Source organism: Ovis canadensis, chromosome 1 (assembly GCF_042477335.2).
Source record: "Ovis canadensis isolate MfBH-ARS-UI-01 breed Bighorn chromosome 1, ARS-UI_OviCan_v2, whole genome shotgun sequence".
Taxonomy (NCBI): Eukaryota; Metazoa; Chordata; class Mammalia; order Artiodactyla; family Bovidae; genus Ovis; species Ovis canadensis.
The window spans coordinates 188,036,385-188,050,498 of NC_091245.1; the positions used below are offsets into that span (position 1 = coordinate 188,036,385).

The following is a 14,114-nucleotide window of genomic DNA, read 5'->3' on the forward strand; positions in this document are numbered from 1 at the left end:
ACTTGATAATTACAAGTTTTCATGACTCAAAGAAATAGTTCCATATGACATAACTAAAGATTAATATTTATTTTAAGCTGTCTATAAGTTTTATCTAGAATAGATTTTCCACAATGACTTAAAACAGCTATGTAAGTACAAATAATTAGGTATCTCAGAATAAGACTACCAAATAAAAGAGGAAGCAAACAAAAGAGGAAGCAAAACAAAAAGGTGGAGAAGGAAATGGCAACCCACTCCAGTATTCCCGCCTGGAGAATCCCAGGGACAGGGGAGCCTGGTGGGCTGCCGTCTATGGGGTCGCACAGAGTCGGACACGACTGAAGCGACTTAGCAGTAGCAGCAAAACAAAACGGAAGAAATCCAAAGTAAATAGCAGTTTGTAGTAATTCAGATCTAAAATTAAAACCAATAGAATTTAATTATAAAGAGTTTTAAAATTTACTGGATGTTCTCATATTGTTTCATTTGATTCACACAACCTTGGAGTAAAAAGAAAGCACAATACTTACTGAGTTCCTTTACACACCAAACACTGGACTGGGGTACCACTGTAATAACCGTATTTCCATCTTACACATGATGAAATTGAAGCTCATAAAGTTAATGGATATACTTAAGCTCACAAAACTACTAACAGTGGACCAAGGTCTTATTTCCCCTATGTCGTCTCCAAAATATCATATAGAGAATAATCATATCCCTAAAGATTGAGCCCATACATTTATCCCTTCTCACTCTCCAAAACAGTATATATTAAAAGCAGGGCTCAAAAATCACTCTCCATCCACAACAGAGCAGGAGTGACACTTCACTTCTCTACTCTCACATTCTAGCGACAGAAAAAGTGAAACCAAGCAGGACACCTGAAACCTATGACTTAGTTCAAAGGAGAACTGAAATTAATAGTTAATGAAGCTAAGATCACTAATTAATTTAAAATGTAGCTTACTGATTTTCAACTTGGAAAAGCCACCCTCAACAACGATCAGTATTGGGATTGATTCATCTTCCTGATCTAAGACCAAAGGTATCCTACATAAGGTACCTAGCTGGACTCTACTGTTAGTACCACAACAGCATTTTCTATCACCAGCACATCCAAACTGGCCAGTTGAGGTTAGTTTAATTTTAGTATGATGAGTACAGAGGGAAAAAGGCATTCAAATTGTAGGTAAAACACCATTGAAACTTGTTGTACCAGAAACAACTTGAAAATATACAGTTTTTAGGACTAATGAGCAGGGGTAATTAGTTACTCTTGGTATTCTTCCTGTCTCTAACCATTCTTTCTCTTCTTATTTTTTCACCAAAACAAACTGCCTCTCACTGACACCAGTAGGTTTAGCATGCTGGTTTACAAAACAATGCAAGGAGAAGACCCTATTCTAACTTCTAAAAATATATCATTATTTAATGCAAAATACATCCTTGGTAGCAGTGATGTAAAAATTACAAATGTGAATAGAATTTTAAGTTGTCAGAAAAATGCCTATTTTATCACCATCAAAGGAAATGGTCAATACATCAATTTTTTTTTTAATAGCTAACATTTAGCAAGGAGAACAAAGAATACTGAAGTTTCACAAAGAAAAGGTGATATAATGGAAAGAACTGAACTTTGTCTAAGACAGCCTGCCACTTTTCAGCACTTTTAGGAGAAAAAATAAAAATAAAAACAAAATTATGTAATAGCTACAAAAACAATTAAAATACTTAGGAATAAGCTTAACAAGAAATGTCAAATCTATATAAGTAAAACTCCTGAAAGTTTACAAAAGTAAACTTGAACAAATGGAAAGCTATCTCCTATTTCTGGATAAGGTAACTCAACATCATGGAGAGTTAATTAACTCCTTATAAAGTTGATGAAATTCCAATTAAAAATAAACAAGTTTTCTCAAGGAGTTAGTCAAAATGATACCAAAATTAATAGTGAAAAATATACATCCAAACATAGCTAGAGTAACATGAAAAAGAAAAGCTACAAGGGCAGACTAGCCCTACCAGACACTGAAACATATTACAAAATGAAATTAGAACAGTGTGGTTACTGACTTAGGAACATGCAAATGACCCAGCAGAACAGAACAGAAAGTCCAGAAATAGACCAAATTCCATGTGGAAATTTAGCATATAATAACAATAGCATCTCAAATCATTCTAACATAGACTATTTAAAAAACTGTATTAAGACAAATGATTAATGCTTTAGAATGGATAAAATTAGATCAATAACTCATACTATACATAGTTATAAATAAACTCCACACACAGGAATAAACTTCAAATGGATCAGGGGTCTAAATGTACAAAGGGAAACCTTACAACTGCAAGAAAATATGAATGAATTTCTCTTTAACTTGAGGAAAAGGCTTTCTAATCACAACTAAAATCTAGATAGGATAAAAAATGGAAAGTGAACACATGAAAAAATATAAATTAAAACTATAATGAGATACCATTTCTCCCCTATCAGATTGACAAAAATTGAAAAAGTAAATCAATTCATGTTATCAATGTGAATAAATAGGCATTCATATATTACTGGAGAGAATATAAATCTATATAAGCTCTTGTGCAGAGGAATTTAGCAATATCATATAAAACTTCATGTGTTTCTGTTTTGATTCAGCAGTCCTATCTAGTTCTCTTAGTTTATATGAATATACCCATCTAATAAAAAATACTTATGCACAAAGGTTTTCATACCAGCCCGCTGGGAGATTACTAAATATTGAAAAGTAATTCCATATCCATATATAGAAGAGTGGTTGGAATCAATGCTGAAATACTATGAAATTCTAAAAAGGATGAGAAAAATCTCTGAACTGATATGCAGTGACTTTCAGGAACTATAGTTAACAGGAAAAGCAAAGTATAAAGAGTATCTCTCCCTGTTATATTTTGTGTAAGAAAGAAATCAAGAAAATTACAGTTACCCTCTGTGTCCCTGGGTTCCACAGCCAGGGATTCAACCAAGCTGGAATCAAAAATACACAGGGGAGAAAAGCTCCAGAAAGTTTCAAACATCAAAACGCCACATCATCAACTATTTACATAGTATTTAAGTTGTATTTACAACTATTCACATAGCATCAACACTGTATTAGGTATTATAAGCTATCTAGAAATGATTTAAAGTATATGGGAGACTTAGTTATATGGAAATACCATGCCATTTTATACATGGGACTTGAGCACCTGCAAACTTTGGTATCTACTACAGGTCCTGGAACCAGTCCCCTGTGGATAACAAGAGATGATTATACACTGACTGTTCATTTGAGCAAAAGAAACCCAGAAAAAGTAAAGTACAACATAAAGAGATTGGCTATCCAGAGGGAGTGAGAGAGAATAAGACAGAGGGAATGACATCTGTTGTATCTGACCTTTAGAACCACATTACACAGACTGAAAATACAATTTTTTCAAAAAATTCAAAAAGAATGGAGATACAGCTCTATGAAGGGATACGAGCAAAAATAGATGAACCAAACTGTATTTCAGATGAGTAACTATGATAAAGGAAAAGATTAAAACTTTTTTAAAAAGCAAGGAAAAGAACTCACCCAAGTATCTACTGGACAGAATGTACTGGTTCGATACAGCAATGACAAACTGTAATAAAGCACTCTGAAGTCAGACTGCTTGGATTCAAATACCTGACCATCTAACCACTTGCTAACTGTGTGACTTTGGACAAGTTAATTTATAATCTCTTTGTTGTGTAGGTTTCCTTATCTAAATAATAACAGTATCAATATCACAGTACTAACAGGAAAACTCCTATAAAACTGCTCACATAAAAACTTTAGATTACTGATGATATTTTCAGGATTTGATAAGTATCTGTTATCGTGCATGCGTGCTAATTTGCTTCAGTCATCTCCAACTTTTTGCAACCCTGTGGACTGAAGCCTGTCAGGCTCCTCTGTCCATGGGATTCTCTAGGCAAGAATATTGGAGTGGACTGCGATGCCCTCCTTCAGAGGATCTTCCCAACCCAGGGATCAACCCTCATCTCTTATGTCTCCTGCACTGGCAGGTGGGGTCTTTACCACTAGCACCACCTGGGAAGGATATTAATTTGAAAACACATTAAGTGTGTGGATATCAGGAGACACACATAATAAAAATCCAGTTCTTATGAAAGAAAATCAGAGAGACCATAACACCAGTATGTCTCAAATATAGTGATACAAAAGGATTATAAAAATTAAGTATTTGGAAAGAAGGCAAGACTATGGAAGCTCCTGAATGCACAATTAAAACTGGGCAGGCTTTATTTTCTAGACTATGAGGAACCACAGAAGACGTGTGTGTAGTAGAAACAATATGACCAAAATGAGCTATGGGATTATTCTAAAGTTGGAATGCAAGATTTTAAGAAGATCAGATGTAGAGTTACTAGTGATAAAGCCAAATAATGACAAAGGTCTGGCTAGAACAGTAGTGATGAGAAAAGGAAATGGTGGTGGGGGGGGGGGGGGGCAGCAGGCAGCACAAAATTAACCAAGTTTGGTAATGACTAGATATGAGGTATGAGAGAACAGAAGAATATGGATGACAGTGAATGAGAAAACCGTTAGAAGGGAAGAACAAGAAGGAATGGGAACCAACAGAAAGAATTTCCTTTAAGACTGACAGTTAAGTCAGAGTTACATAAGAAGACGTGTCAATTGGAAAATAACGGTATCTGCAGATATCAAGACTGAGTGGGCGTTTGGCAACATGGGACTAGTGCTCAGAAGAGAATAAACTGAAGACAAAAACTTTAGATTTTTTTTTTTTAAACCTCTTTAGAATGTTCAATGTTGGAGAAGGAAATGGCAACCCACTCCAGTGTTCTTGCCTGGAGAATCCCAGGGACGGGGGAGCCTCGTGGGCTTCCATCTATGGGGTCACACAAAGTAGGACACAACTGAAGTGACTTAGCAGCAGCAGTAGCAGCAGAATGTTCAAAACATCCTTCAGCATACAGACACCAGAATGTGTGCTATTTCAGAGCAGTGATAACCTCTTAATTTTTCATTCCTTAATGTTAAGCACAGTTCCTAGAACACAGGAGACTCTCAGTAGAATGCTGCAGAGGTGGGCAGAGTAGAGAAGGGAACAGAGCTGCATGGCCTGTTAATGGCAGAGGCTCGACGAGAGCCCAGGTCTCCTGACTCTCCACTGTATCGTGATGAAGAGATGACCTCTGATTAGCCATACACAGGACACTTTAAGGGGATCTTGTAAGAAAAAAAAATGAACTGTGGGAATTATCGCTTTCAAGGGGCAGATGGAAGGGAGATATAAGAATATAGCAGGAAAGAAATTTCAGTTATGGAGGAAAAAAAATGACAGTGTTGTATCATAGACTCGAAGGAAATTTTTCAAGAAAGGAAGCATAGTCAACTGTATCAAACGAACATATGCTACAGGCACTGTTTCTCTGGTCTCCTATAACAACGAGACCCAAGGCAGAGAGAGGGCACATTTTAAAGTAAGGAACTAATAAATTTTAATCTATCTTTCACAACATTTTAAATACATATATCACTCTTAGCTACAGTTCAAAAAAAATCTTCAGTAAATTTTATCTCCACATGATACACAATGCAAAGGTCACTACAGCAGTTGAGCTGAACAAACGCTTGTGCAATAAATGAAATCTGAAGCAAAAGGAAATGCCTGAGAAAGTGTATTGGCAGCAACAAAAACATATGAACTACTGAAGGTCTTACCTTAAATCTCTTGTCCTGCAATACTTTCTTGATGGCAACCAGTTCTCCTGAATCACAAAGTTTGGCTTGATACACCACACCAAATGACCCATTTCCAATCACTTTAGTGTCTGTATAGCTGACTTCTTGTGGCCTGTCTGGACCCTGCCCAGGAGTTGCCACCACTGTGGTTACCTTGCTGCCATCTTTGTCTCCTAAAAGAAAAAAGGGATAGAAAAATGAGAACTGCAAAGAATTCAACCAAGAAAATCGCCAAGTATACCAAGTAAACTAGGTGCGTTTTAAGCCCCTTCAGTTGTGCCCGACTCTTTGTGACCCTATGGACTGTAGCCACCAGGCTCCTCTGCCTATGGGATTCTCCAGGTAAGAATAATGGAGTGGGTTGCCATACCCTCCTCCAGGGGATCTTCTCAACCCAGAGATCGAACCTGCATCTCATGTCTCCTGCACTGGCAGGCGGGTTCCTTACCACTAGCGCCACCTGGGAAGCCCAAGTATTCTATAATTATTTTTAAATGCTCAGGTTAGTTTATCATAACTATCATCACAGAATTATTTCAACTATTTGTTTCAATTATAAGTAATTATTTTAACCACCATTTATTCAGTCACTCTATAGAGCAGGCACCATACTTAGTTTATATCCATGACTTCATTTAATGAAAAAAATCCCATGAAGTAGATAGACTGTTCCTATATAAACATAATAAGAAAAATGCTAAATTTGTCCAGTCAAAAAGCAAATGATGGACTCACCAAAGAATCCTTATCTGTCCAACTCTAAAAGCCCTAATTTTTTCCTCAGGCTTTCTTCTTGTACTTGAAAATAAGATACGTGCAACTGAAAACATCTAATTCTGTTTCTATTCAGACCACTCTTCCTTTAGGAAGGTAAAGCTTTAAGTTTTTGCTTCTCCACATCTTATTTCTTCTTAAGAAAATAGTGATACATTTCCAAGAAAAGTCAGATGGAAAAAAGAAACAGGGGAATGTTAATTTGGGGGTAAGAGACACAAACCTTATAAGAAAAATCAAACCCATTCTGAACTGAGCCTCATTCATAACTAGCTCACCAGCACTAGGGTCTCTGCCCACTCATGGCCATCTCCTTATTTCTTCTGCCTTCATTTCCCACCAGTAACAATCCAAAGACTATTTCCAAGTTCAAGAGCCACCTCCTTTCTTGACTAAACAATCACCTTACTCTCTGAATTCTTAAGCTATTTGAAATCATTCTATACCACTGAGCACTCGATTTTAAAAAGCTTTAAACTGTTCCTTTAGTGATTTCAGAACACACACAGATTCTAGCGACTACAATCTTTGCAAAGCAGCAATTATGACTTGTACTTCTTTTCTCTTTGCTGCCATTTCTAAAACCAGTTCTCACTGACAAAACTGCACATTTGTTCTAACTGACAAAACTGCACATTGCTTTTTTTCTCTCATACTCTTCCATTATAGCAATTTTAAGATGTTAGTTGAATTCCTTTGGCCACCTCATGCAAAAAGTTGACTCACTGGAAAAGACTTTGATGCTGGGAGGGATTGGGGGCAGGAGAAGGGGACGACAGAGGATGAGATGGCTGGATGGCAGCACTGACTCGATGGACGTGAGTCTGAGTGAACTCCGGGAGTTGGTGATGGACAGGGAGGCCTGGCGTGCTGCGATTCATGGGGTCACAAAGAGTCGGACACGACTGAGCGACTGAACTGAACCTCATAAAAGAAAAATGATGCAATATTTAAACCCAAATCCCAAACCAAGATGATGAAATATGTATTCATTTGTCTTGCATATTAAAATATATATATAATAATCTGATTTTCCAATGGTTTGAGACTTTCCTCTACTCAATTTAAGACTGCCAGAAAAACGAATACCAAATGTTAGTGGTATATTGTAAACAATATTTACAGCCATTTAAGCTCACAGAGTTAATATATACAAAAGCCAAAAAGCAGTATCTGCAACTGATTAACTCTCTTGTGTGTAAGGCAGCCTTCATGACAGATACGAAAACAATGCATGATTCCTACATACAACAGCTAGGTGGATTATAGGCAGTCTATACTGTATCACAGCCAGCTATCTGAAACGCATATGTCTTTAGTTTTAAGGTGAAACACCCGAACAGATATGATTTAGTTAGCAAAAATCCGATATGACTTGTAGAAAGAATAAATCAAATATTGTCAATACCATGATTTTATTTCCAACAGTTTTATATATGCTTTAAATGTACATAAACTTCAGCACAAGACAACAACATACATAAGTTTCCTCTCACCTCTAGTTATCTAGTAAAACAGATCTTAAACATACATGCTAAAAACTTAATTAAATCTAATCTGAGTACTAAATGATCATGCCTCACTCCCCCTAAATATCCCACAGAACTCATTTTTGATCATGTTAATCAACCTGTATGCAGATCAAGAAACAATCAGAACCAGACGTGGAACAAGGGACTAGCCGAACACTGGGAAAGGAGTACAACAAAGCTATATACTGTCACCCTACTTATTTAACTTATATACAGAGAACGTCATGCAAAATCCTGGGCTGGGTGAATCACAAGCTGTAATCAAGATTGCCAAGAGAAATATCAATAATCTGAGATATGCAAATGATACCACTCTAATAGCAGAAAGTGAAGAGGAACTGAAGAGCCTATTGATGAGGGTGAAAGATGAGAGTGAGAAAGCTGGCTTAAAACTCAATATTCAAAAAAACTAAGATCAGGGCATCTGGTCCCATCACTTCATGGCAAATAGATAGGGAAAAAATGGAAACAAAAACCATCTGGGCATAACCAAAAATCATGATTTCCTACTCTATAATCATATTTCAGGCTGCCCAGGTGGCCCAGTTGTAAAGAATCCACCTGCCAATACAAGAGACATAAGAGATCCAAGTTCGATTCCTGGGTTGGGAAGACTCCCCTGGAGAACGAAATGGCAACACACTTCAGTATTCTTGCCTGGAAAACTCCATGGACAGAGGAGCATGGCAGGCTACAGTCCACGGAGCCACAAAGAGTTGGACACGACTGAGGGACTGAGCACCATCTACTACTGTTAAACTTGTAAATGTTTATCCCAACATTATGATTTGCCTACAGAAAGAGGCACAAATAAGAAGGTAATTCTACAGAAATATTAAAAGCAGACTTGAAAGATCAACAGGTCCTACAGAGGCTATAGCTGAAAGAGAGTCTTGAAGCCTCAATTTTAAACTGAATGGATGTGGACAGAGACCAATCTTTTCACCCTCTTACACATCTAGTAAAAACAACAACAAAAAAAACCCTGCTTACTATCTTAGCAAAAATTAAAAGGTTTACTCTCTTCTCTTTTGAGCAGTGAGAGAAACCGCTGAGAACTCTTACAGGCTAACAGGAATTCTTCCTCCACTAGCAGGAAATCCTGGGTATACAAGCAACAATGAATGGCTCTAAGACCTTTTGCCCAAGCATCCTGGAATTTTTATTCAAAAATCATTCAAGCTCTTCAAGACTGTTCCATCAGATACCTGAAATAGCAGAGCTGTAGAGAATGGCACGATAACACTGGCGGTGACTTCGTATGAGCATCAGTAGTGCATGGGACGGTCAGCAGCTAGTGCGCCAGGGAAAAGCATGTCACCATTTGGCACTGCAATTTGCTGACTCGGCAATAAGGTAACAGCTGTATAAAATTTCACTGTACAAAAAGAACTTTCTGATTCATTGTTTCATCTACTCTAATATGATAAATGGAGGGAACATATTTATTATGCTTCAAATGCAAATAAGAAAAATAAGAGAAGCAGACTTGTCCAATATAACAGAGCTTTAGGTGACAGAACTCTTCACTCGCCTCAGGCTGCCTCTGCCATATTTTACAACCTTCCCACTACTACTGAGAGGCCAACTTCATATACCATCACCCACTCCATCCCGTCCCGACCAAAGGAGGAGATGCTTCTGAAAATACAATGTGAAAAGGTCAGCTCCAGACTAACAAAAGAACAAATAAGTAATCTTCTGTAGTTCAGTCCTCAAACATTCATTTATTAATAGCTGAAGAGCTATTTCCAAAGATGCTTTGGCAACATTAAGAGTTTGAAATTTATCCTAATTGGAAACCAAAATATGGAAAGCAAAAATGTAAAACAACTGATTCTGTGATGTTCAATTTAGAAATTGGTTAACTTTGAATCTTAACAATAGAGCATCATTTTAAACACTACTACCAAAAATCCTCATGAAAAGCCAGAATTCATAACAAATGTGCCTTAAAAAAAAAAAAACCCACCACTTTGTCCAATATTAAATTTCCCAGAATGCAGGGTATCATGAGTCTCACATCAACTACAATAAAATTGTCTCCAAAAAATGCCACTTTATCTCAGCAGCAACAACAGCAGAGCAGTGGGAGCAGCTCAGGTTCAGGCCTCTCTTCTGGCCAGAGAATTCCTAGGATCCTCTATTGCAATCAAAATTCACTCAAGTAGTATGAATGTCCCATTCTAATTAAACATAGAATTAAACTCCCTACTCTTCACCACAATGGTCAAATCTTAAAAATACAAACCATAAAACAGTCCTCATGAAGCAATGCAAAGGTGGTATGCAACAGAACAACCACTTTCCATTGAAGGCTGTTAAATATAGAATACAATTTTACAAAAGCCTTACATGTATCCATAATATGTGCAGCCTAGTTCTCAATCTCTCAAAGTTGTACCTATAAACTATATCTTGTGGTTACATTTTTTTCATCTTCTGAAATCAATCCTCAGAATGGACCCTGAGATGAACAAATGTTACAGGGTAACACAATCCATGTCTAAAGTGTGGACTGAGCAGCCAAAACCCAAAAGGCCACTTCAGGGGTACATAAAGATGTTGGAGGTATCTGACACTGATACTCTAATGTTTCTTAAGATTCAGAGCTCAGAGGACGCAACAACTGTGATACTGCTTAACTGGGAGGCTTTTAGAGATGTCAGTAAGTCATACTAACATAAACTGAGCAAAGTTAGCAATGACTGCTGCTGCTGCTGCTGCTAAGGTGCTTCAGTCATGTCCAACTCTGTGCGACCCCATAGACGGCAGCCCACCAGGCTCCCCTGTTCCTGGGATTCTCCAGGCAAGAACACGGGAGTGGGTTGCCATTTCCTTCTTCAATGCATGAAACTAACTCTATAAAATCTCCCTTTACCTCAAAAATAACACCTCCATGTAGAAATAACAGAAAAAATCAAGTCTATAAATTCCAGAGAAACCAGCACATCAGGTATGATACAAGATACAAGGTATTTTTTATGAAGCTTTTCAATCTAACAATAAGGATTTGTAGGGAAACTAGCTCACACTATTGCTTCTCATACAGAGAAATAACATCTATTTTTTATGGATGCCCAATAGCAATATAACACTCTATTGAAAAATATTACATAAATTTTTAAAAGAACAACAACAAAAAAATCACCTTATCAAGCATGTAAGATAGTCTGAAAGGGAACCACTGACACTGTCAAATTTTCAGGTTTTTAAATTAAAGTTCAAACAACTCTTTATCCTAAGTAAATGGCTAAGAAACTTCTATTAACTTCAATATACTTCCAAAATAAACACAACTTAGAAACATGAAAACAATACAAAAATAAGTTAAAAAAAAAAAAAGCAATGAACTGAGGTCCACAGAAAATCAGACACAAATTCTAAAATAAACTCATTGCTGTCATGAAATAGGGGCTTTACTCAATGATGTGGAAGCTCTAGCAAGAGTACAATTGCTCTCATACCTTGAAGTAAAACTATTAACAAAGCAAAGGAACGCCAACTAAGCACCTCAATCAGTCACCTCAAGCCGAATGGTCAATAGCCTCATTAAAATTTTTAGGGCGATTTCTATGTAAACTTGTGGTAAAAATATTTCCAGCAGAGTCTTTTCCCTTAGATGTCTATCTAAAAGACTGGACACACAAAACAAAAAATTACTAAATTCCCTTTGGGGATAGGAAAAGTAAACAAAAGGAGAAGCAGGGAAAACAAAATGGACAGATGTCATACATGAGCTAGCCGGGGGAGATGTTTTCCTGTATTTCACTTCTAGAAATAAAAGGAAAACACATGGTGATAGAGGATAACAATGAGACAGGAAAGATTCTAGAGTCCTGGACAGCACAATAATACCACACTTTCAATCACAGGCAGATACCACCCCAGTATTCACAAGCGTTGATTCTGAAGAACCATAAAATAACCTTAAGAAAAAAAGAAACCAGTCAAGGGCTTGTCCTTAGATGCAGAATGGTGTTAATATTTAAGTACATGCCACACAGTGAGTGCTCAACAAATTAGATTCTCTGAACTTGAATTATTGGCAGTGGCAACAGTTTACAAACAACAACAACAACAACACATTCTTCTGTTCTGCTATGCTCTTTTACCACCAGGTACATACCCTACTACAGTGCCTACTGCAATGTCTGATAACTATTAAGAGCCCAAGCCCCTCACTTGACTATGAGCTCTTAGGAAAGCCAGACATTATTAAATTATTAAATTCATTTCCCTAGTGCTTATTAGCAGAGGGTTCAGCATAACGCAGGTGGTCAGCAAATGTCTAGTCTTGAATTTATATAAAAGTCAATCAAGCAGAATTATTAGTATTTGGGAATTGACTCCTCCCTGCTAAACATTTAGCAGTGTTTTCACTTCTTATGCTTGCCATTGATCAGATACAAAGCCCTAGGATAAGGTATGCAGAAGCCTTACAAATAGCAAAGCAGAATGGTGGGTTTACTGAAAACAAGGCAACAACAAGTAGCCAAAACAAAAAACACAATTTGCCACATGTGAATCTATTTACAGGTAGAATTACTCTACTTCATAATCCTTTTCCAACTAATTCTGGTTTCTCTGGGGCATCAATATGTAGCAATGGATAAGAAATGGACAGGGACATCGCTGAGGTCTTAAGTTTAATTTACATCAATATATATGTAAGTGTATTTCTTACCTACTATTTTATGTAAGCACCACTCAAACAGTGGACTTAGTTATCTAGGAGAGTTTATTAAAAATAAAGATTCTAGAATCTCACCATAGAAAGACTCAGTAGATCTGCAGTAAAGCCCAGGAAACTGTATTTCTAATAAGCCACCCACGTGCTTCTTAATGCAGTTTCAACTTCCATACACTGAGAATCATCAGTTCAGTTCAGTTGCTCAGTCATATCCGACTCTTTGTGACCCCATGAATCGCAGCACGCCAGGCCTCCCTGTCCATCACCAACTCCCGGCGTTTACCCAAACTCACGTCCATTGAGTCGGTGATGCCATCCAGCCATCTCATCCTCTGTCGTCCCCTTCTCCTCCTGCCCTCAATCCCTCCCAGCATCAGGGTCTTTTCCAACGAGTCAACTCTTCTCATGAGGTGGCCGAAGTATTGGAATTTCAGCATCAGCATCAGTTCTTCCAATGAATACCCAGGACTGATCTCCTTTAGGATGGACTCGTTAGATCTCCAAGCAGTCCAAGGGACTCTCAAGAGTCTTCTCCAACACCACAGTTCAAAAGCATCAATTCTTCAGGGCTCAGCTTTCTTCACAGACCAACTCTCACATCTATACATGACCACAGGAAAAACCACAGCCTTGACTAGACGGACCTTAGTCGGCAAAGTAATGTCTCTGCTTTTGAATATGCTGTCTAGGTTGGTCATAACTTTCTTTCCAAGGAGTAAGCGACTTTAATTTCATGGCTGCAGTCACCATCTGCAGTGATTTTCGAGACCCCAAAATAAAGTCTGACACTGTTTCCACTGTTTCCCCATCTATTTCCCATGAAGTGATGGGACCAGATGCCATGATCTTCGTTTTCTGAATGTTGAGCTTTAAGCCAACTTTTTCACTCTCCTCTTTCACTTTCATCAAGAGGCTTTTTAGTTCCTCTTCACTTTCTGCTACAAAGGTGGTGTCATCTGCATATCTGAAGTTATTGATATTTCTCCCTGCAATCTTGATTCCAGCTTGTGCTTCTTCTAGCCCAGTGTTTCTCGTGATGAACTCTGCATATAAGTTAAATAAGCAGGGTGACCATATACAGCCTTGAAGGACTCCTTTTCCTATTTGGAACCAGTCTGTTTTTCCATGGCCAGTTCTAACTGTTGCTTCCTGACCTGCATAATACCACTTAATTCATACAACAACTCTGTGATGTACTCATAATAATCACTTAACAAATGAGTGAAACTAAGATGTTTGAAAGGTTTACTGGCAATATGCCCAAAGTAACCTCTTCAATAAAGTGTACCCATGGGATTCAGATCTAACCATTTACTCTAAAACTTGTACCCTACTACACTACATTGCTTAAGACTATGCCTT

General features: G+C 37.6%; 1 protein-coding gene across 6 annotated transcripts in view; it reads right to left on the bottom strand.

Annotated features, from left to right (window-relative positions):
* GSK3B (glycogen synthase kinase 3 beta) overlaps positions 1–14,114 on the bottom strand; it is a 215,096-nt gene that overhangs the window by 136,370 nt on the left and 64,612 nt on the right. For all 6 annotated transcript variants that reach the window (XM_069554995.1, XM_069554962.1, XM_069554953.1 and 3 more), the window contains exon 2: positions 5,733–5,926. In XM_069554995.1, the coding sequence (XP_069411096.1) occupies positions 5,733–5,926 (194 nt within the window). The remainder of the gene's footprint in view (positions 1–5,732; positions 5,927–14,114) is intronic.